This window comes from Callithrix jacchus, chromosome 4 (assembly GCF_049354715.1).
Source record: "Callithrix jacchus isolate 240 chromosome 4, calJac240_pri, whole genome shotgun sequence".
NCBI lineage: Eukaryota > Metazoa > Chordata > Mammalia > Primates > Cebidae > Callithrix > Callithrix jacchus.
The window spans coordinates 75,746,354-75,770,302 of NC_133505.1; the positions used below are offsets into that span (position 1 = coordinate 75,746,354).

Genomic DNA, 23,949 nt, shown 5'->3' on the forward strand with positions numbered 1-23,949 from the left:
ACAGCAGAGATTACTAGTTGCCTCACTACCTGCTTACTATTTGATATTGTCAGTCATTTTATTTTAGTCATTCTAGTAGGTATAAAGTGGCACTTCATTAGAGTTTTTATTGCACAATTCTCTAATTATTAATGATGTCTCAGGAGCTTATTGGTCCTTCATGTATCTTTTTGAGATATCTCTTTAAGTCTTTTGCCATCTTAATGGGTTGTCTTTTTATTATTGACTTGCAGGTGCTCCTTATGTGTTCTCTAAATAAATCCTTTGTATTTATCACATATTACAAATATTTTCTCCAAATCTATAGCCTATCTTTTTCTCAGTGATGTCTTTTGAAGAGCAGAAATTTTAAATTTTAATAAAGTCTGATTTTCAGTTTTTTTCTTTTATGGTCAGTACATCTTGTGTCCTAAAAAAAAAAATCTCTGCCTGTCCTAAGGTGGGAAAGAATAAATAACATTTTTAAACAATTTAAAATAAACCTATGCTTATTCCCTTTCTCTCTTTCTCTTTACTTTTAGTTTGGAATTATTGAGATGATATACACTATTTTAGTAAGAAGGTCAAGAGTGAAAATGGTGGAAAATTTCATGTGTAAAATGTTTCATTCCAGCAAAGTTATGAAATATCAAAGGCTTAGAAGAAAGGGAATGAGTTCCTTTAAAGACTAGAAAAAGGACCTAACTTCTTTAAGAGCATGCTGTCTTAGTCCATTTGAGCGTCTATAACAAACTAACTGAGACTCTGGTCTATAAACAGCAAAAATGTATTGCTCACAGTTCTGGAGACTGGGAAGACCAAGATTAAAGCATCCGCAGATTTGGTATCTAGTGAGGGCCCATTCTCTGGTTCATAGATGAGACCTTCTCGTTGCATCCTCAGTTGGTGGAAGGGGCCAACAAACTCCCTTGGGCCTCTTTTATTTTTATTTTTTGAGATGGAGTTTCGCTCTTGTCACCTAGGCTGGAGTGCAACGGTGGGATCTTGGCTTGCTGCATTCCCCACTTCCCAGGTGCAAGTGATTCTCCTGCCTTAGCCTCCACTTCCCAGGTTCAAGTGATTCTCCTGCTTTAGACTCCCAAGTAGCTGGATTACAGGTACTTGCCACCATGCCTGCTAATTTTTTTATTTTTAGTAGAGACAGGGTTTCACCATGTTAGCCAGGCTGGTCTCCAACTCCTGACCACAGGTGATCCACCAACCTCAGCCTCCCAAAGTGCTGGGATTAAAGAAGTGAGTCACTCTGCCCAGCCTTGGGCCTCCTTTAGAAGGGGACTAATACCATTCATTAGGATTCTGTCCAGATGACCTAATCCCCTTCAAAGGCCCCACATCTTAATGCTATCAGTTGGAGGTTATGTTCCAACATGCAAATTTGGGGGAACACAAGCATTCAGACCATAGCACATTCCCCTCCACTTTCATCAAATGGTGCATGGCTCACTATCAATAATGTGGTGCTCTACATAGGTATGTTCTACCATGACTTTTAAAATTTAACAAGCAAAAGAGGAGTGTATTTGAAGACTTATGGGTGGTAGTCAAAGCATCTAAAGGAAAGCTAAAAAGTCAGTCTTCAGAAAAAGCAGGAGCTAGAGTAGCTGTGAAGATAAAGAGAACAGGATCAAATAGATGAACTGACGTCTACAGGGATGAATGATCTCCAGCTGTTTCCATCTTTGGGTTAATCCCCTCAAGCTCAACTTTCAAGAGGAAAGTATCTGTATGGCCTAATTTAATCACTGTATGGCCTAATTTGGTCACACACCTAGTACAGAGACCTTGGTTACAGTCATTCCTTCAAAACTGCATTCAGTAGGGAAGGGGGAGAGTTCCTCAAAGTAAAATCGGGGCACTGCTGCTAGAACAAGGAAGAAAGGACTTTGGGCAGACAAAAACAACAGATGTTTATTCTACAAAAGGCAGAACATGTATCTTCCAACTTGGGTTCATGTCTTCTGTCTTAAGTAGGATGAAATTGCTTATTCACTTATCTTTGCATCTTCTCTCAAATAACCAGGCTTATGTTAATTACTTCCAAGGCCAGATTTGTGAAAGTGGAGTCGACTTGATTAAATCTCATCCCAGATTAGTTTTGTTGTTACTATTTTAAATCTTGAAGTTGATAGTGTATTTCTGATTACTTAGAATTTATCTTTCAAAACTGAGATGCAGAAACTCTGTGAAATCTAATCTTAAGTGGGGAAAAGGCAGAAACACGAAATAAAATATAACTCGACCAAGACTGGAAGTTAATTGGGAGTGACATATACAGGATTTTTGTGCATTAGGGTCCCTTTTTTAAAAAAAATCACTTAAGTCTCAGTGGCTTACATCTGTAATCCCAGCACTTTAGGAGATCGAGGCAGGAGGATCCCTTGAAGCCAGGAGTTAGAGACAAGCCTGGACAACATAGTGAGGCCCCATCTCTATAAATTGTTTTTTTAATTAGCTGAGCATGGCGGTACATGCCTGTACCTAGCTACTCAGGAGGCTGAGGCAGGAGGATTCCTTGAGTTCAGGAGTTAGAGGCTACAGTGAGCTATGATGGTACCACTGCACTCCATCCTGGGTGACAGAGAAAAACCCTATCTCTAATTAAAAAAAAAAAAGATGCTTAAAAAGTTATGTTTCCTCATTTTGCTTATAGAAGTTAAATGTTTTCACATGTAAACACCTACAGTAAACATTTGCTCATTCATTTGGCAAACATTTATTAAGGGCTTGCCATGTGCATTAGTGATATAGGATCTGGAGATCTCAGACAGTGAGGGAAGCTGATCCTCATTATAAAATATAGACAATAAACTACTTTAGGAGTGAGGAATCAGGCTATGAGTATTTTATCTACTAATTTTTATCCCTAGTACCTATCACAGTGCTTGAAACATAGAAAGAACTAAAAAATATATGTTGAATGGATGGCTAAATGAATGGAGAGACCTGTCAACTTTCCTGTCAAAAGACTGGTGGGGGCCGAGTGTGATGGCTCATGCCTATAATCTCAGCACTTTGGGAAGCTGAGGCAGGTGGATCACCTGAGGTCAGGAGTTTGAGACCAGCCTGGCCAACTTGGTGAAACCCTGTCTCTACTAAAAAATACAGAAATTAGCTAGGCGTGGTGGTATGCACCTGTAATCCCAGCAACTCAGGAGGCTGAGGCAGGAGAATTGCTGGAACCCAGGAGGTGGAGATTGCAGTGAGCTGAGATCATGCCATTGCACTCCAGCCTGGGCAACAAGATGTGAAACTCCATATCAAAAAAAAAGACTGGTGGGTTGGGAGTATGGAGGGTAATAAGAAGGGCGGGTTCAGGAAAATTTTCTGAGTTGTTTCATTCTGCTTCAACAAATGCTTCAAAGAATAGAGTTCCTATAGCCACACTAGAGGCCTAGATACCCCTCTAATGATTTCATCAGGCATCTGCCTTCAGATACATGTGTAAGTTGGATTTCCTGTCTTCCCCACAGGACAGCCAGGGGTTGAATATGTTCCTCTGACTCCTTGTATTAGGCTTTATTTGTGACTGGGGATACTGGTTGGCCATATAATCACTCAAAAAATTTCAATGTTTCTGTACTTGGGGGGTAAAAAGCTGAGAAATTGGGAATTTGGAAATTATATTTTCCTGGCAGTGGGAGGTTGTATATTCTTATATAATAGATACTTGCTTAATGATTTGGAAATTACTTACTTCTGAAGGAAGGCAGGGAAGAATTGTGTGGATGTCACAAATTTTCAACAGAGACCTCACTATCCTCACACTGAGGAGAGTCCCCTAGTATCTGAGCATAAATGAAGGTTTTAGGAAGTACAACACACTAAGGTTCCCTGATGTAACTTTTAAAGACAAACAAAAAAAAATCTAGGGTCTTTCCTGAGTTTCCTCTTTTTGTGGATGTGTATATGATGTTTGTTTACCTATCTCCACAATAAATGTTCCTCTTTCCTCAATACACATGTGCTCCTCTTGACTCAATACACTCAGTCTCTCTTTAACTCTTGTTACTGATGGGTCTAACTTGTTGTACTCTGTTTTGCATCCCAAGGGATAGCAAAGCGTATAAAAAAAAGCAGGGCCTCAATAGCAGCAAGACATAACCTTGAAAGCCAGTTTTGCTACTTAATATTTAGGCTTTCAGCCAAGATACTTGGTTGATAACCAAGATATCAATAATTTCAACCAAGTACTTAACATCTCTGAGCCACAGTTTCTGTGCTGTTCAGCGATATTTTGGTTTCTCCTTCTAGGTAAATGGTAGGATTGCACTTATGGTTCCCTTGACATTGGAAGGGTTTATGCACTTAGTTTGGCCAATGACTTAAAAGTGGAAGTAGATATGTATTATTCCTGGGGAGAGGCTTTTAACAGTCATCTTCTTGCCTTTCCCCTGAAAAGTGATAGAGACTTTATCAGCCTGGTACCTGAGTGATGACAACATAGGGTAGAATCCCTACCAGCCCAATGCTCATGTAGCATGACCAAGAAGAAACCTCTATTGTCTGAAGCTATTATGATTTTGAAGTTATTTTTTATCTCAACATGAAATATCCCATCCTGGATGATGTTTCCTGATGTGAAAAATAGTATAATAAGATTGATTTCATTATTACACAGTGAGAGATTAAAAAGCACTGGTTCTTATTAATATTACCCTTATCCTCCCAGCTGCCTGTACCTACTGCTCTTATCAGATGTCCAACCTACACCCACATATGTGGCTCATTCTTGTCCATTTCACCTGACTTACATTTTTTACTTTCCTTTTCCTACTCCCTCACTTTCCCTCTTGACTTATATCCTTTGTTGAATCCTGGTTCCATTGTAGTCAAACTCCCTAAACCTGTTTCTCATCTTTTTCTTCTGAGCAGAAACGAATAATCAGAGTCAAAAGTGACCTCATCTCTCTAAGAGTCTACAAAAACAGACTTCAATTTCACTCCCCATCCATTAAGCATCCATAGACACTTTGACATCCAGGACTTCATCAGAACAAGTTACTACACCCCTCTGAGAGGTGTCACTAGGCACTTCTCTTCATTTAGCTGTCAGCATCCTTTTCCTACACACACCGCCTCACCTCTGGCTTCAATGAAACCTATAATCACTGGTTGTTCCTACTTCACTTCTTACACATACTTTGGACACTTTCCTTACCTTACACTTAATAGTTTACCCTAGCACTGCTTCCTATCCTTGTACCTTTCTTCTTTTTCTCTTCTAACCATCCCTATCCCTCCCTCAATAGTTCATGGAACCCTCTAGACAATCACAGGTTCTGTAAGCCTCATCAGATGATTTCTTTTCTCTTGTTTCTGGGCTACAAAAGAAAACAATGAACTGTGCAGACCCATGACCACATGCTGTATGTACTGTCCAAAATGGAAATAGACTTTTCTGGAGTAGTTGGCATTGGTTGGTGTTCACCGTTTTTGAAAATCTTTATTTCCCTGGCTTTTAGTTCTTCTCCTGGCTACACCTCACTTCTCTCTGCAATGGTTCACCTTTCTCTGTCCACTCCTCATTTAGCAGGCAATCCCCAGAATTTTGTCTTTGGGTCTCTTCTCTCCAAGACAAAATTCAAAAGCTGTAAAGCATGCATCCACCTTTATAGTTTCTATTGACCCTTTAAATGCAAATTATTCCCAAATGACTTTCACCAGTAGTAACTTCTCTCCAGAGTTCTAGAAGTAAATATATAATGTCTTACTAAACACATGAAGCTGGATGTCCTAGGTACATCTTAAACTTAACATGTCCCCAAGCAAATGCTGCTTTTGCCCTGATCCCAGATCTGGACTATCTCTTTTTATTCTTTCTTGTTTTTTCAGTGTCTTATTTTCACTATTTTGCAGAAGAATGTCCAACACAAACATGATTGTAAATATTTGGCTGTGCAAAAGAGGTGATTGTGCTCAAATACAAATGGGAGACATGATTTTTAAAAAAATAAATACTTAAACACAATTTGTGTTCTACAAGCTCCTGGACCATGGGTGTGTTTGAAGGAACTGCCTCATTTGTGGACCCATGTGATGTCATAATTACCCCAGGAATGCGTGCATGGATTCAGGGTACTAATGGTTGAATATGATCATAGTGAACCCCTTTTCTAAAACCTTCCCTAGCATTCTACTGATATACTATGGCCAGGACAGAGACAATGACACATTTCTCAAAGGTCAGAGGTCTGTAACAGTTATGTATGCTACATGATTCTCTTGGTTTCCATTTCTAATGAGGAAACACACTTAATCTTCATTTCCACATATAGGATTGGCCTAAAAGCTCTCCCCATATCTCTGAGAACATTAGACCATGCACTCTTGAAGAAGGCCTTCCCCTTTCCTCTTTGAAAATCTTCCTTCCTTCAGCAATTGAGGGTTCCCATGTAGAGTATTTTGGCTCCTTTGTGTCTGCACAGGGCCCAATGGGTAGAAGACCATTTTGGCCACAACCATCACAGTCTGGGCAATCATCTGGCTCACCATGATATGGTGGTCTTGAAGTGAGGGAACATGCCTTAGGCCTTCATGCTGCCCAGAAAAGGATGATACCCTGCACAGAGATGCTGAAGCCCTGGTACAGGACCCAGATCTCATCAAACTTACTTATCTTCACCAGTCTCCCAAATGTTTGAACTTGAATCCCAGGTCTGTGTACGCTTTCCCAACATTGACCACCAGATGGGTTCTGGCAAAATTCATTGAGTACACAAAGCAGAGATAGGTGGCTCTGGCTGTCTTGCTGGAGGCCAGATTGTGGGCAAAACAACTCCAGAACTGCATGTGTTGATCCATACTCCCAGGAATAGTTGTATCTACTTATCCTTGAATGTGAAGATGAGGGCTTGCTTAAGGAAGTAGTCCACAATGCCTGTGCACTGCTGTCAGCTGTCATCTGCTTCCTGGCACCTTGCATCTGCTATTGCAGCTTCACCTGCTCAGTCAGGGCCACAACTATCTTGGTGATGGCAACAGCAATGCCACCAGCCAGATGGTCCTTGGCAAAGGAGATGGCTTGTTTGTGTCATGGTTGCAGAGCAGGAAGCTGAGCACATGGATAACTGGGAGGATTGGTGCTGCTGGCTCAGCCCTGTCACTGCTGGACTGAGAGGCCTACCCCTTCTATTCTTGATCAGGTTTAATGACAACACTATGTACCTGTCTCCCAACTTAGAAAGCTTGGTGTTATTCTCACCTTCTTTCTCTTACCTTCCACGTATAGTCAGCTGCCAAATCTTGCTCTTCTAATTTTAAAACATCATTTGATTCTGTCTCTCCCAAACCCTATGCTACTTGCTTAAAATAGGCCTTCATCGTATCTTCTTTGGACTATTATTGCGACAGCCCTGTAATCTGTTCCCATGAAACAAGTTCTCCCTACTGCCACTGTAGTTACTGAGAAGAAAGCTTATAAAGTCATTTTTCCATGTAAAAACTTCTATTGGTTCTATAAACCTATGAGGTTCAAACTCTGTTGCTTGGCTACAAAGCTCTTAACCCTCTAATGGCAATCTACCTCTCCATCTTGTTTCCTTTCCTACCTTCACGTTCTCTGAATACATTCTAGGTTTCTTGGGCCTCATATACTCATATAACCCTGAACTTTCAGAAGTCCATATGTGTTTTTTAAAGTGAGTCCACTTTTTCTCCACTCCACCCCCATTCACTTGAAAAATTCCCCCATCTGTTAAAAGCCAAGTTTAAGCATCACCTCCTCTGTGAAACTTTCCCAGATTGATTTTCCCAGGATACTGGATATTGTGTTCCTTTTGCTCCCAGAACACTTTATATTTGCTGTAGACTTTATAGACTTTACAGTGTAGTTCTTTTCTATTTACATATTTATATCTCACAGTAGACTGTAAGCTTCTGATTATTAGTGTACCAGATAGAATTTGTTTAATAAATATTGGTGAATAAGTGCAATGTTGTTTTCTTCCCAAGATATTTTGGGGACCAGTCTCTTTCTTTCTACTATAGCTTTAAAACACAATCAACTCAAATTTACATTTTAATAGCCTCTAGCTGACCATCTAGAACAACGCTATTCATTAATGATCCACTAGTCTCATATGGCTGCTGAACAGTTGAAATTCAGCTACTCCACGCTGGGCACAGCAGCTAACCCCTGTAATCCTAGCACTTTGGGGAGGCCAAGGTGGAAGGATAGCTTGAGGCAAGGAATTCAAGACCATGCTGGCCCACATAGTGAGACCCCCACAGACCAGCATGGTCTTGAACTCCTACCCTCAATTTTTTTTGATAATTTTTAAATTAAAAAATAAATTCAGCTACTCTAAAATGAAATGAGCTGTTAAGTGTAATACAGCATTTTGAAGACAGTATGAAAACAAGAATGCAAAATATCTCACTAATTTTTTATATCACATCTTAAAAATATTTTGGATACATTGAATTAAAATGTATTAGTAAAATGAATTTTATGTTTCTTTTTCTGTTTTTAAGTGTGGCTATGTATTATTTAAAGTTATACGTGTGGCATACAAGTATTTCTGCTGGACATTGTTGTGACCCTTCAATCCATCCCGAAGGTCATTTTTTGGTGGTAAATTTGCATTCCATTTTTCTGAGTCCTTACAGTGCCGAACAGAGTTTTTGTAGGGAGGTGAGGTACTCAAAAAATGGTATTTGTTTACTGGTTACTGAAGGTCTAACTTTCCCAAAAGATCCTTTTTATTACGCTATTACCCTACTTGAAGAATCTATAGGTTTTCTACCGTCAATTGCATCAAGGCCAGATTACTTTGTCTGGCTTCCCAAGTCTTCCATAATTGTATCATAGTTTATTTATGCAGCCTTATCTCTCACTCCATCCTAAGTAGTACTCTTTGTGCAGTCTGTTTTCCAAGGTACTTGAAGTCTTTATGCTTTTGTGTATGCTGCTCTTCCTTAATATCTCCCTCCCCAGTCCCCATCTAAATTAAGCCTATTTTCAGGACAAGTCTCATAAATTCTACCTCCCACATAATGTTTTTTTTCTGTTTATTGGAACTCACCCTGATATCTCCCTAGTTGTTATTTGTCAGAGCTATGCAGTTTAAGCTCTAATTTGTTTAATTACTGAGCATCTTCATTGCCATATCCACTCAATTTAATCCCACAAACATTTTTGAGTCCCTGTGCCAAGAACAGGGCTAGAAATTGGCCTTACTAAAAAGTGTAGGACCGACTCTTGCTCATCACCTTTCTTAGCATCTGCCTCACCGCAGGCAAGGACTGTGTTTATTACCCTTGCATAAGACCCATATTAGAACTTCCTTATAATATACAACATGTCAAATCATTTAAACTGCCTTACCCAGAGTTCAAACCTCATGAGCCTGGATTAGGGTCTGGGTTCCAATCAAAAGTATTTTCTTTCTTTAGTTCTCTCTCTCTCGGATTAAGGATCACTATTATTTATTTATTTTTTTTTTATTGCATTTTAGGTTTGGGGGTACATGTGCAGAACATGCAAGACAGTTGCATAGGTACACACATGGCAGTGTGTTTTGCTACCTTCCTCCCCTTCACCCACATTTGGCACTTCTCCCCAGGCTATCCCTCCCCAGCTCCCCCCCGCCCGCGGTCCCTCCCCTATTCCCCCCAGTAGACCCCACAGCTTCTTGTTAAAGTATTACCGCCTAGTATTTGGCTTCCTAATCACACTTTCCCCCTTATGGAAGGGCTTACTGTCAGGTGTTTTAGACTCTGGAGCAGGACTGCTTTGTATTTGAATCTCAACTCCTCCACTGAGTAGCTCTGTAATCTGGGCAGGTTACATAACTCCTCTATGCCTCAACTTCCTCCTCTGTGTAATGAGGATAACAATATCATAAGGTTGGAGAAAGGGTTAAACAAGCTAATAGTTCTTATAAGAGAGTAATCCCTCAATAAAATGTTATCCCTCAATGCATGTCACTACTAGATTATTTCTTGCCCTCAAAATGTAAGAAACCGTTTTTCCTCTTTTATTCCACTGTCTCCAGTTTCTACACTACAGGCGAATACCCCAAATGAATAAATGAACCCACCCAGTCGCTAGAATTTCTGCATTTCCAATGTTGTGCCAGCAAGAGGAAAGGCAAAAGGGCAAGTGAAAGTGCCTCCTTGTAAAAGGTCTTCCATTACCGGGTTTTACTCGAGGCCCTCGGGGACCATCACATCTCAAAAGCGGGGGAAACCCGCATGAGGCAGTGCCAGCTACCTTTCCGGAATCACCTTGGGCAGAAGGCCCTTTTGCGGAAACACCCTGCGGGCCAGGCTACGTACGTTCCGCGCACGCGCAGTGCGCCCAGCGCCCGGGTTTCTTCCTCCGCGCCACCCGGAAGCCTCGACGCGTCGTCGTCTCCCTCCCCCCTCCCCTCCCCGGCTCTAGCGGTGCGTGCTGGCCGGCCCGGCGAGGAGGCGGGACACGTCGGCGCTGCCACCGCCGCCGCCGCTGCTGCCCCTCCTCCTGTTCCAGCTGCCGCCGCCGCCGCCGCCGTTTCCTGGGCTGAGGCTGCCCGCGGTCCGGGCGGCGCCAGGTGCGTTCACTCTGCCCGGCTTCAGCCAGCGTCCGCCGCCGCTGTAGCTTTCCCGGGTTCCCCGCCCCGCTGCCGAGATGGCGACGCGCTCCTGCAGGGAAAAGGCTCAGAAGCTGAACGAACAGCACCAGCTCATCCTCTCCAAGCTTCTGAGAGAGGAGGACAACAAGTACTGCGCCGACTGCGAGGCCAAAGGTAGTTCGGACGTCTTTGCTGCCCTCGGTCGGGCCTCCTGCGACGGGTGACCTTCCCGCCGCTGCGGCGCTCGGGGCTGAGCGGATGCTTCGGCTTCGCCGGCCGGCCCCGGCCCTGACGGGAGGGCGGGTGGCTGAGCGGGCGGGTGCCGGGCTGCTGTCGACCCTTAAGTCCGCCAGAGGCGGCGGCGAGGTCAGGCCCGCAGGCCCTGTCAGTGGCCCCAGCCCCTTCTCCTCCCAGACCCCGAGTTGAGCAGGTGTCCGCCGTCGCGATGCTCGGACCCTCTGCAGGGCTGGGGATAGGAACCTGGCTGGGAGCGCGGCATCCGGCGCAGGTCTGGGCAGAGCTTAGGTTTAGAGAGTTGTCCTCCTAGCTCTGCTCACAGCTGTCTCTGTGGGTGGAGCCGCCCTTAGGTCTTGATCCTCTCCACTACCCTTCGATGTGACCCCGTCCTCCCTCTCCGGGCTCGGATTCTTGGTCTCCCAGACCGAGCCCTACCTGCCTGCCCACCTAACAGCTTTTGTACAGGGCTCTTGTTTCTGCTTCCTGAAAACGAGTGTGGTGGTCTTTTTCGGTGGGTTTGAGTTTTACGAAGTAAATTAATTGGAGAAAGCTCTTTAAGAGTAGTAGTATTGTTTTTTTAATCTGGTTATTGCTAGAATGAAGAGGAATTTCAACATGAGTCTCTTGGAGGACAGTGGGTTTATATTTCTGAAGATTTTAGTAATTAGGTTTTCTCTGACCAGCCAGTTTGGGAGAGTATGTGGACACTGATTTGTGCACCTCATAAATGTTGAAGTTTCATTTTAAAGATCTAGAGTTGGAAAATACCTAATTTTAGTTTGTTCAGTTGGAGGGCTGCTGCCTCAGCCTTTGAAATAGATATACTATTTTTAGTTGCTATGTTTTGTGTTTGGAGATCTGATTTATGTTTAATGTCTTGTAAGTAATCTCATGGGAAATGTATTTCTGATTTTTTTAAGAAGCAATGTCTCATGTATTTTTAATTGGTTTATTTCGTTATTGGGTGAGAAATAGGGTAGTTCTCCAAAGCAGGAGACAGTCTCTTTGGGGAATGTCATTTAAGATTTCTGTGTTACTTGACTTAGACTTTTCTGACGCTTTACTGTTCTTTCTTAATACTATATAAATGAGTCACATTTCAGTAAGCTGGTAATATTTGACTAGACTGAGCCACACAGCATCAGCAAGTTACTTCACTGTCATAACAGGTACTGAATTACTGTAAGAATCATGTGGGACTATTGTAACTAGAGTATTTTTATGAAGCACTTTTCAATATAGTAACTTGATTGAGTCAAAATTATAATTATCCTATGTAACCTTTTCAGGTGATGAGTTTTTACACAGTGAATGTCTGGTTCTTGTAGTAATATTTGTTTTCCTGATAACTTGATTGTGTGTGGTTATGGGGAGTTCTGTTCTGTATGGAGGCTCAGTTGCTTGATCTTCATTGACTGCACTAGTGAAACACTGAAAAATGGTCCTTTAAAAGGCTAAGAAGAAGGGAGCTGAAATTAAATAGTACATATGTTGTCATTTTGAGTAATAACATGGTTAAGTAAAATGGTGGTAAATATTAAATCTGTTCATTAAATGAATAGTAACAGTTTCAGAATTAACCTTCATCTATAGACATTAGAAAATAATTTAATTTTTGTTGAAATTTCTGTTTCTAAAAAAGTACTTCATAAAATCAGATTTACTAATGCTTTCTAAAATCCAGATTTTTAAAAGCCATTATTAACCATGTTAACATTTTTTTTTTTTTTCAATTTACTGTTTTTGGGATGGGGAGAAGAGAATCATGTACTTCTTAAATTAGGATAAAAAGTTTTACTTCTTTGGACCTGAAGAATAGGAAGTATTTGTTTTGCTCAGTGTATTGCCACGGAAATCAGTAGATAAGTATTGAATGAATGTCTTTGGTATTTTGATTTTGTCTGGCCTTTTGTTGGTTTACTTGTTTTTGAGAAGTGAAGAAGTGGGAGAGAAGAGAATGAGTACAGGGATGCAGCCTGAAGGACATGAACTCCAGGTTCATGATTTACAAGGATGATTTTTTTCTTGTTGCTACTAAATCTAGATTAATATTAAAATGATCTTGTAAATTATTTTATCTTGATCTTTCAGGCAAAAAAATCACAGGCAAGGCCACTTTTGGGACTTGATTTCATAGTTGTAATAATTGAAAAATTCGACATGATAGAGCAATTGATTTAAATGTATTTTTGCAGTTTTTGAGTCTTTGGTAAGGTTGAACTACACTATGGAGGCTTTTTATAATAGAACTCTTGGCTTGTTACATGATTTTGGATCTATGTGCTAGGATGAAATTATAAATGTACTGCTTTTAAAAGATATGTTAAGGGTCTTTCTCTACAGCTCAGTTACTGAGAAGTTTCATTCTGTGTATGTATTGATGTTTTCTTTACTGCCTAGTAAATTGCATAAAGCTTTTCATGTACTGCATTTCAAAGTTATTTCCTAGTTAGCTCAATTTTCTTTCTTTCAAAGAATGCTTCTCTCACTGAACTTTAAGAATATGTACCAAAATTAAAGCTTAGGATTTGAGATGCCGACATTCTCTTGCCTTATAATAGTTGGTAGTGGTATGTCAATTGGGTTTTGACGTTTTCTTACTGAATCACCTACTTGTGTTTCCTGGATTGACAGTATTTGGGAAGAAAGGGAGGAGAAAAGAATGGCAGAGGTGCCAGTTTCTTGCTCTTGAATCCTGCTCTTACCAAATCTATTGAACAACTGGAGAATTTAAGAGCAGGCAGATGGAACTACTCTTCTCTCCTGGCTGCGTTCATGACTCAGTGGGAGTTTAAAGCAGCTTTGTTGGTTATTAGTTGGTGGCACTTTAGGGAGCGGTGAGGACTGAGAATGCCTTTCCAGTTTTAAGTTTAGTTTTTAGTATTTAATATGTCATCCACAGGTAATGCTAGCTTTAATTCTTTTTTTTTTTCACTTCTCTGTTTTTTCACATGCTTGGAATAGGACATCTATGCTGGACATCAAGAGCGGCCTGAACTTGGCAGGGTAGGGCTCCTAGAAAACAGTGCTGGGCTTGGCAGGCACCACATTGACATGTCCCATGCTTGCTAATGTATATTTCTGAGATTTAAAAGTTGTGTAAAGGTAAAATTCACATTGGGCAGTTTTCTTCCCATTGTCCCCTCTTTCCAGCCACTGACGGACACCACTGCATGTTCTGTCTCTGTGGGTTTGCCTGTTGTGGATATTTAATATAATACAACATGTGGACTTTTGTTTCTGACTTTCACTTCATATGTTTTCAAAGTTCATTCATTTTGTGGCATGTGTCAGTACCTCATTCCTTTAATGGCTGAATAATATTCCATTGTATGGATAGACCACAATTTGTCCATCTATTGATGACCATTTGGTCTGTTTCTACCTTTTTCTAGTTTTGATTTCTATGTTTGAATTGGTATGAAAGTGGGTCTCTTACCCAGACAATTTTGGGTAGTCAGAAACAAGGTTTTTTAACCCTAGAGATTGTTTTGTTCAGCCTATCTGGTATTGAGAGGGTAAACTCTTTGCTCAGATCAAACACTTGTTTCTTCATTCTGCAGATCTTGACTTGAAGACACACTGTTAGGTATTATATCAGGTAAGAGAGCTAAAAAAATTTGTAAGACCTAAAGGAGTTTAGTATGGTTTTTTTTTTGTTTGTTTTTTTTTTGCAAACAAATCATTCTGAAACAATGTGCTAAGTGCTTCTAAATGGATGTAAGAAATAACTTCTTTACACTTATTTTGGGCTGTTTTTCCCCTTGCACCTTGACTTTTGCCCATTGGTGGCCTTTACAGTCCTAGAATGCTGTCTAAAGACCTTTGCACGTGCTGTTCTTCTGTCTGGGAAGCTTTGTAACAATTTTTTACCTGCTCAGCTTTTGCTCATCTTTCAGTTCCTGCTTAAGTGTCTTTTCAAGGGAAATAATTCTCCTTGATCCTCTGAGATTAGGTTAGACTTCTGTTTATATGTAAAAGACAGCACCCTGAATCATTTATTACACTTACCACAATTGTAATTAAGCATTATTTAGGTACTTATGGGGTACACTATATCCCTGTTGGATTATAGCTGCAAGAGAGAAGAGATCTTATTTATCTTGCTTAGGGTAGTAGGACATGTGGTAGGTAAATGTAACTTAGCAAGTATTTTTTGAATGAGTGAATGTGTGAATGAGCACAGAGCCCCTGGCAGGCAGCAGGGTGTGTGTGAAAGGAAGTGCACCTGTGAAAGGGAGTGGCATGTGGAGTGACCTTGTTGGGAGAGTCACAGAAGGAGTCTTCTTCATTTGAGCTAAGTTCTAAAGGTGGAGTGGGATTTCATCAGGTAGAGAAGGAATTAAAGGTCACAGCTGTACACAAACATGTACAGGTATGAAAGAACAGAAGTAGTTTTATATGGCCCTTACTGGATAAGCTTTCTTTAAGCATGATCAGTTTTGGTGGTTCCCAGGTCAGAGGAAGAACTGGGATAGTGAAGATTGCAAGCAAATCCTGAGTTAGGAGATGTTGAACAGTGTTCAGGAAAAGGGTAAGAGGACCTAAATTCATACAGTGGCAATGTATAAGTCAGGATGCAGAGCAGGAAACAGATCCACTGTAGCTATTTTCAGGAATCAGGTATGTACCAAGTCATTGGAAGGGATGTAAGAGGGAAAGTCAGAAAGTCAGTACTGAACTTCTGCTCTCAGGGCCACACATACAGCCACTGCTTCTGATGTTCCACTGTCATAGCTGCTTCTCACCCATGAAACTGGCACGATGATGGGGGAATAAGGCCTATGGTGCTGCAACCACTTAGTGTCTGTAGAGATTTTTTGTTAGTTTCCCTTTCTGTTTTTCCATGGGCAAATAATTGGCAGAACCTAATTATGTCCAGTACCTTGCTTTCAAGGGAGTCTTAGCTTTCTAAACGTCTCAAAAAGTAAAAATGTGTAGAGCCCATTTGGTTGCAAGAGCCAATCCAAGAGTTCATGTTTTTTATTAAGTCTTTGATATTTTAGAGTTGTTACATTTTAAAGTGTAGTAATTTTTACTAAAAAGTAAAGTTCACCTTGGGGAATTGGTGTTTATTATGATGTTGATGCTTATGGGACAAATTTATATAAATAAAAGTCTGATTATAATTCACCTGAAGAAATTTGCCCATCTAAAAATTTCCTCAAAATGTGAAACTTCAGTCTGATGGGTCTGTTCTTGTAATTCTGCTGATCTTGAAGTTTTTCCTGATTGTGTAGAGTCCTGGTGTCAGAGCTGAGATGGAAACCATGGATCTCTGACTCATCAGTTTAAAACTTTCGCTGCATGTTGTCTCCCCTCCTTTTGTTCTTCGCAGTTCTTCTTTGACTTTTTTTTTGTTTGAGATAAAACTTTCTTTCAATACTTCATTAAGGAGACTTACATCTTCTAAATTGTTGCTCTACAAGAGATACACACACACACACACACACACACACACACACACACACCTTTATCCATCTTTATTAACCTGTAGAGGACTGGAATTCATGCTCTCTTTAAGACAAAGTAGAATATTTGAAAGTAATTATGTACTTTATAAACTCAAGCCTTTGGCCCTTTTTTTTTTTTGAGCAGGGAACAGGGTTTAACTGTCGCCTGGCTGGAGTGCAGTGGTGTGATGTTGGCATGCTGCACCCTCTGCCTCCCTGGTTCAAGTGATCCTCCCACCTCTGCCTCTCAAATAGCTGGGACTACAGATGTATGCCACCATGCCCAGCTAATTTTTGTATTTTTTGTAGAGACCAGGTTTTGTCATGTGGCCCAGGCTAGTCTTGAACTCCTGGGTTCAAGTGATCTGCCCACCTCAGCCTCCCAAAGTGCTGTGATTGCAGGTGTGAGCTGCCATGCCCAGCGCCTTTTGCTTGTTTCATATGCTTCTACGAATAGGCTTTTAACAGATTAGACTCAAGCCATTTTAGTTCAATTTCTCAATTTTCTCAGTGCAAGAAGATCAAAGAAACTTGGGGGCCATTTTATTGTAATTATTATCAGAAGAGTTGACTGTCTTACGTTCTTACCACTGTAAAGACATTTAATTTTGTTGATAAATCAATATTTTCTGGGCACTAAAAAGATTAAGTACTATGTTAGGTACCATTGTGTTTGTTAAAAAAAATTTTGGAGGCCAGTTGAAGTGGCTCACACCTGTAATTTCAGCATTTTGGGAGACTGAGGTGGGTGGATCATCTGGGGCCAGGAGTTCAAGACCAGACTGGCCAATATTGCAAACCCTTGTCTCTACTAAAAATACTAAAATTAGCCAGGAGCAGTGACACACGTCTGTAGTCCCAGCTACTTGGGAGGCTGAGGCAGGAGAAATGGTTGAACGCTGGAGGCAGAGGTTGCAGTGAGCCAAGATCGAGCTGCTGCACTTCAGCCTGGGCGACAGAGTGAGACTCTATCTCAAAAAAAACAACAACAAAAACAAAAGTTTTGGGTATAATTGTCTGTAAGCTAGTTAGAGATCTCAGTAGATATAAAACAATTGCCAGTTAACTTCTAATCTTATGTTTACATTGGTAGATTCATTAGAAATTTAGAGATAGGATAGCTCCATTGTGACCTGGAAAATGTTAAAAAAAAAAAAAAAAAGAAGAAGCAAATAATAGCATTATGTATGTAGTCACAAATTATATAGTTTTTTTTTTTTTTAACCAGAGATGATGTACTTCACACTTTACATATATTAACTCATTTAATCCTCAAAACAACCTTTGAGGTAGGTGATAATATTATCTAGGTACACAGAACATAAAGTGGTGGAGCCAGGAATTTTTTCATTAAAAAATTTTTAGAGGCTAGGATCAGTAGCTGACACCTGTAATCCCAACATGTTGGGGGGCGAAGGTGGTGGATCACTTGAGGTCAGGAGTTTTAGACCGGCTTGCCCAACATGGGGAAACCCCATCTCTACTAAAAATACAAAAATTAGTCAGGTGTGGTAGTGTATGTATGCCTGTAGTCCCAGCTACGTGGAAGGCTTAGACTGGAGAATAATTTGAACCCAGGAGGTGGAGATTGCAGTGAGCTAAGATCATGCCATTGCATTCCAGCCTGAGCAACACAGTGAGACTCCATCTCAAAGCAAAAAACAAACAAACAAAAAACAAAACAAAACTTAGGAGGGTGACTGGTGGTTTTAAGGAGCTGGGGATTAGCAGGGAATAGGTAGATAAGGTTCATGCTCAAAAGTATCTGTTAGTCATTGGTGTGAAGAAGAGAGTTAACAAAGCAGGCCTCATAGCCCTTGACTGACATCTGAGTGGGAACTTGGGGGTGGTCCCACTACCCTAAATGATAAGAGTCTGTCATTGTGCCTGCGTCGTATAATGAATGTGGTTTATGTTGAGTGTCTGCTTTTCTTCTGGGAGTCTGGAATTGGCATATGTGCCAGCAGGGCTACCTACAATGACCAGCCTTCCTAACAACCTTTGGCACTCAGTCTCTAATGAGCTTGCTTCTTTGGCATCATTTCACATGTGTTGTCACAGCTCATTGCTGGGAGAATTAAGTGTGTTCAGTGCAACTTCACTGGAAGGGAGCACCTGGATGTTTGTTCCTGATTTCCCCTGGACTTTTTGTGCCTTTCCCCTTTGCTGATTATACTTAGTATCTTTTTGCCATAATAAATCAATAACCATGAGTACAACTGTATAGTGAATCTTTTGAATCTTCTTAGCAAATTACTGAACCTGACGATGGTCTTGGGGACCTCCAAGCATAATTGGTAATATATACTTTCTTCCAGTATATCATACGGGACATGTTGGAGCCTCAGTATATGTTTGCTGGCTCTAGAACTTAGTCTGCTAGTAAGGGTACAATCTGGAGGAGAAAGGATGAGCATTAAAGGCCTTTATAAGCACGGTAGAAATTGTAGTTTTATTGTGATTTTGTAAGCACTGGGGAAATTGTGACTTTTTTGAGATGACATGGGGGTGGGAATCTGAACTGTTCAGTCGAGTAGAGCCCAGAAGATCTAGTCCAAGTCTGTGCTATGAACTATGTTTGATGGTATGATAGATAAAACACCGGTGTTTGTTGTAGACATTTTGTGATGAAAGAGGTGGTTGTTGGGAAGACTATCACCTTCAGCTAACTTAAGATTTTTCTCAGATTATTGCCAAATGTATTCAAATGTGGGCAATCTTAATTTTTGTTTCCCTCCTTGCATTAATAGCAGAACCACCATAACCTCAAAATACCATAACAAGTTGGAATTTTTGTCTCATCACTAAGCTTTATTTTATTTATTTATTTTTTTCCTTTTTATAGAGACAGGGTCTTATGCTGTTGCCCATGTTGGGATGCAGAAGTGTGATCATAGCTCATTGCAGCCTCTTACTCCTGGGTTTAAGTGATCTGCCTGTCACAGCCTCCCACACATAGGCTTGTCACCATGTCTGGCTAATTAAAAAAAAAAACTTTTTTGTTGGGTGTTTGGGGGAGGGGTCTTGCTATGTTGTTCAGGCTTTCAAACTCATGACCTCAAGCAATCCTCCCTCCTGGGCCTCCCAAGGTGCTAGGATTAGAGGTGTGAGCAACTGCTAAACTTTACTGAGTCCACAGAGAAGTCCTTTAGTGTTCCTGTTTCTGTTTTGTCTTCCATATATATATACATACACATATACATATATATATATTTCGATCTATGTATTTTTCTGTTTTTGCAGTTATATCCTTAGGTCAGGTACTGTTCATCTTCATCTACTTGGGTTTTTTAAACCATAGATACAGTGTTATAGAATTGAAAGAACATTAGCCTGGTTGAGCAAAGCAAGGTTTCAGCCTGAGCTTTCCCTATGACTTGCTTAGTGACCAGTTGTCCTTGTTCTCTTTAATCCTTATTGCAGAGGTTTATTTCAACCCTGTTGTTGTCTGTGTTCTTTCTTGAATCCCATACCTTGTCACTTCTATGTCAGTATTTACTATTATTATTAAAAAATTCTGTGATTGAGAGTTTACTTTTTGGTTCCTATTGACATTTGAATTGTCATCAAACTTTCATCATTTTTATTTAAAGCTTTTCACTGATGATTTAGGTCTTGCTGAGCAAATTTGTCTGGTATTATCTTTAATTATCCCAGGCTATATCACACAACTCATAGTACTCTTCCCCACGGTTTGAGGAGTCCTTTTGTTTGGAACTTTTTCACTGTAATGCTTTCTTACTATTAATGTATTATCTTTTTTTTTTTTTTTTGAGACGGAGTCTTGCTCTGTTGCCCGGGCTGGAGTGCAGTGGCTTGATCTCAGTTTACTGCAGCCTCTGCATCCCAAATAGCTGGGACTACAGGCACATGCCACCATGCCTGGCTAATTTTGGTATTTTTAGTAAAGATGGGGTTTCACTATGGGCCAGGCTGGTCTCAAACTCCTGACCTCGTGATTCTCCCATCTTGGCCTCCTAAAGTGCTGGGATTACAGGCGTGAGCCACCGTGCCCAGCCTAATGTCAGTATTTTCTACCTCAGGTGTTAGGTAGCACTGTGTTTAACTTGGAGTGACATTTAGTTGGAGTACCATATAGAAGTCATTTAAAAAATTATTTCACTTTCTATTGGAAACATGCTAATTTTATGTTCACATATATGTTGAGGGATAAATGTGAGGACCTTGAGGGTCCAAAGGGAAGAGAATTATAAGTAATTCTAATAATCTTCCATTCTCTGTGGCCCCTGTACCCCAGCAATTTTTGGTCTCCATTTCACCAGAGATCCAAGTGATTGATAATAGACCTTCAGATGTCTGTCACTGATCTTTTGTAAAAGAGTGTCTTTGATTGAGCAGTGATCAGCTCAAGCCTAAACTAAAGAAAATAAAGGGAATTCTGTGAGAAATAATATTTGGGATAGCTTTATCTTCCAGTATAGGAAAAAAATCATAAAAATTATGATTTAGTCTAGGTGCTATTTTCTTTCAAGCATTTCCACTCTTGGAAGTTGCTTTTGGTGTAGGGTTACGATGGTGTACAGTGACAAAAAATTAACACAAGAATATTTAAGTGAAATGATCATCACCAGTATGTTCATTTCCTATTGCTGCTATTAAAAAATTCTACAAACTTAACGGCTTAAAACAATACAAATTTATCATTTTAGCAGGTTCGGAGGTCACAGTCCAAAAGGAGTCTTATTGAGCTAAAGGCAAGGTGTAAGCAGGCTTGTGTTCCTTCTGGAGGTCCTAGGGAAGAATCTATTTTCTTTTCCAGCTTGTATTACTTGGCTCATGGCTCCTTTCTCTGTCTTTGAAACTCGCAGTGTGTCATCTTTGATTCTGCTCCTCCTTGCCCTCTGCTTCCATTATTACATCTTCTCTGGCACTTCTGTGAACCTTGTGATTGATTACATTGGGTTTATCTGAGTAATCCAGGGCAATACTGCCACCTCAGTGTCCTTAAGTTATTCACAGAGGTTCCAAGGATAGAACAGGACATCTTTGGGGGCCATTATTCTGCCTACCAAAGTGGATTTGTGATAAAAATTATATATGGAATCTAGATTTTTGTAAGTGGTACTGACTTGGATGTATTTAAGATGGTATAGGGTGATGAAGTACTACTTAAATTAGCCATTCTCACAGGACCTATTTAAAAATACATACATGCATGCAAGAGTCATTTAATGATCTCTTTGCAATATGATCATTTATGTAGGAAATCCTAAGAAATTTATAGAAAAGCTATTAGAGTTTGAATAATTGAGTTTATTAAATTTACAAAAATAAAGTGATTGTAGAAAAAGTAACTCTGTACTAGCAGCAAATAATTGGAAGTTGAAGTAAAAATTACTATTTATGATAGCATAACAATATAAAAACTGTGGAATAAATTTAACAAAACGTGCAATACTTGTATACTGAAAATTACAGAAGATTGCTGAGAGAAATTAATGAATACTGTGCCTAAAAAAGTGGAGAGAGGTATCAGAGATGCCATGTTCATGGATTAGAAGACTTAATATTTTTAAGATGTTACTTCTTTCCAAATTTGTCTCTAGATTCAACATTATTCCAGTCATAATCGCAGAAGGCTTTTTTGTTGCAACTGACAAGCTGATTCTAAAATTTTTAATGAAATGCAAGGGAACTTCCAAAATCAAAACATTGAAAAAGAAAAGGAATGTTTGAGGTCTTACACAACCTGGCATTAGCAGTTATTATCAGCTACAGTTATCAAGACAATGTGGTATTGGTGTAAGGACAGCCATAGATCTGTGGAACATAATACATAATCCAGAAATAAACTAATACTATGGTCAATTTTTAACAGAAGTGCCAAGATAACTCAGTGGAGAAAAAGGATAGTCTTTTCAACAATGACAACAGACTGTATAATACCTTGAACCTTACCTCACACCATTCACAAAAACTAATTTGAGATGGATTATAATACTAAATTTAAGAGCTCAAACTATGAAACTGCTAGAAGAAAACATTGGAGAAAACCTCTGGGACCTTGAATTAAGCAAAGGATCCTTGGTTGGGACACAGAATTACATTCCATAAAGTTAAAATTGAGAAAACAAAATTCATCAAAATTAAGAACTTTTGCTTTTCAAGTGGCAGTTGAAAGTCATAGACTGGGAAAAATATATCTGGTAAGGACCTTTATTCAGAATATCTAAAGAAATACTGCAACTTAACAGACAAAGTAAAACAAGTACTTGAATGTTCATAGCAGCTTTATCCATAATAGCCAAACACTGGAAACAATTCAAATGTCTATCAGTTGATGAATGGATGAAGAAATGGTGCATCCATACAATGGAATAATGTTTTTCAATACAAAGCAATGAAGTAGTGGATGAGTCATAAGAGCATTATGTTTAGCAAAAAGAATCCATACACAAACTACTACATAATACAGATTACAATTACATGGATTTCTTTCTTTTTTTTCTGAGATGGAGTCTTACTCTGTGTCCCAGGCTGGAGTGCAGTGGTGGGATCTCAGCTCACTGCAGCCTCCTGAGTTCAAGTGATTCTCCTACCTTAGCCTCCTGAGTAGCTGGGATTACAGGTGTGCACTATCACGCCCAGTTAATTTTTGTATTTTTAGTAGGGTTGGGGTTTCGCCATGTTGGCCAGGTTGATCTCGAACTCCCTGACCTCAGGTGATCTGCCCGCCTCGGCCTCCCACAGTGCTGAGATTACAGGCATGAGCTACCTCACTTGGCTACAATTACATAGATTTCTATTAAATAAAAGGATAAAACTTACAGGGATAGAAAATAGGTCAGTGGTTGCTAAGGATCAGGATGTGGGAGCTTATTTAAAAAAAATAGAATGCGTAGGCTAGGAATGGTGGCTCACATTTATAATCGCAGCACTTTGGGAGGCCAAGGCAGGTGGGTGGACCACTTGAGCCCAGAAGTTCAAGACCAGCCTTGGAAAAATGTTGAAACTGTGTTTCTACAAAAAGTTAAAAAAAAAAAAAAAAAAGCTGGGCATGGTGACATGTGCCTGTGGTCCCAGCTACTTGGGAGGCTAAGGTAGGAGGATCTCCTGAGGAGGTCAAAGCTGCAGTGAGCCGTGATTGTCCAACCTGGGTGACAGAGTGAGACCCTGTCTCAGAAAAAAACTACGTACAAATATGTTGTATACTTCTTTTGCTGGTGTTAATAGTTACTGTAGATGATGTAGCAGGTTTTCAATTCTTTTATTTGAATTTTTGCAACATATACACTCCTAAAGTTGTTTTCATCTTCCTTAAAAATAAATTTAATGGTCTGAGTAAAGATTTTGTGGAAGTGATAGACTTCTTGATGCTGGTTTAAAGAATGAAAAATCTTTGGTGCCGTGTGTGTGTGTGTGTGTGTGTGTGTGTAAGTCAATTAGAATATTGAGTACTTTGAAAACATGGAAAACAGAGGTTTAATTTTTTTTTTGAGGAGTTGTGTTATTCATACACAGCTTTAAAGCTGCTTATGGAATCTTTAGAACATCAGGTTTTTGGGCACCTCTAGGTGCTGGATATTCTATTAGGTGCCAGTAGGGCTACAGGAATAGCAGATAGGGGTTCCTTTTTCATGTCTAAAAGCAGGCAAGTTCTCTAAGAAGCAAGTGTGACATATCTAGGTAATATATCAATGCAAGGTTTAGAGAAAATTTAAAACACAATGAAGTGGTTAGCTTTT

The 23,949-nt window shown here is 40.0% G+C and overlaps 1 protein-coding gene across 6 annotated transcripts in view; it reads left to right on the top strand.

The window, feature by feature from the left end:
* The first annotated feature begins 10,459 nt into the window (after positions 1-10,459).
* The window catches only part of SMAP1 (small ArfGAP 1), a 218,758-nt gene continuing 205,268 nt past the window's right edge, over positions 10,460-23,949 (top strand). For all 6 annotated transcript variants that reach the window (XM_002746707.7, XM_054254157.2, XM_035296054.3 and 3 more), the window contains exon 1: positions 10,460-10,727. In XM_002746707.7, coding sequence (XP_002746753.1) covers positions 10,610-10,727 — 118 coding nt within the window. In that variant the 5' untranslated portion in view covers positions 10,460-10,609. The remainder of the gene's footprint in view (positions 10,728-23,949) is intronic.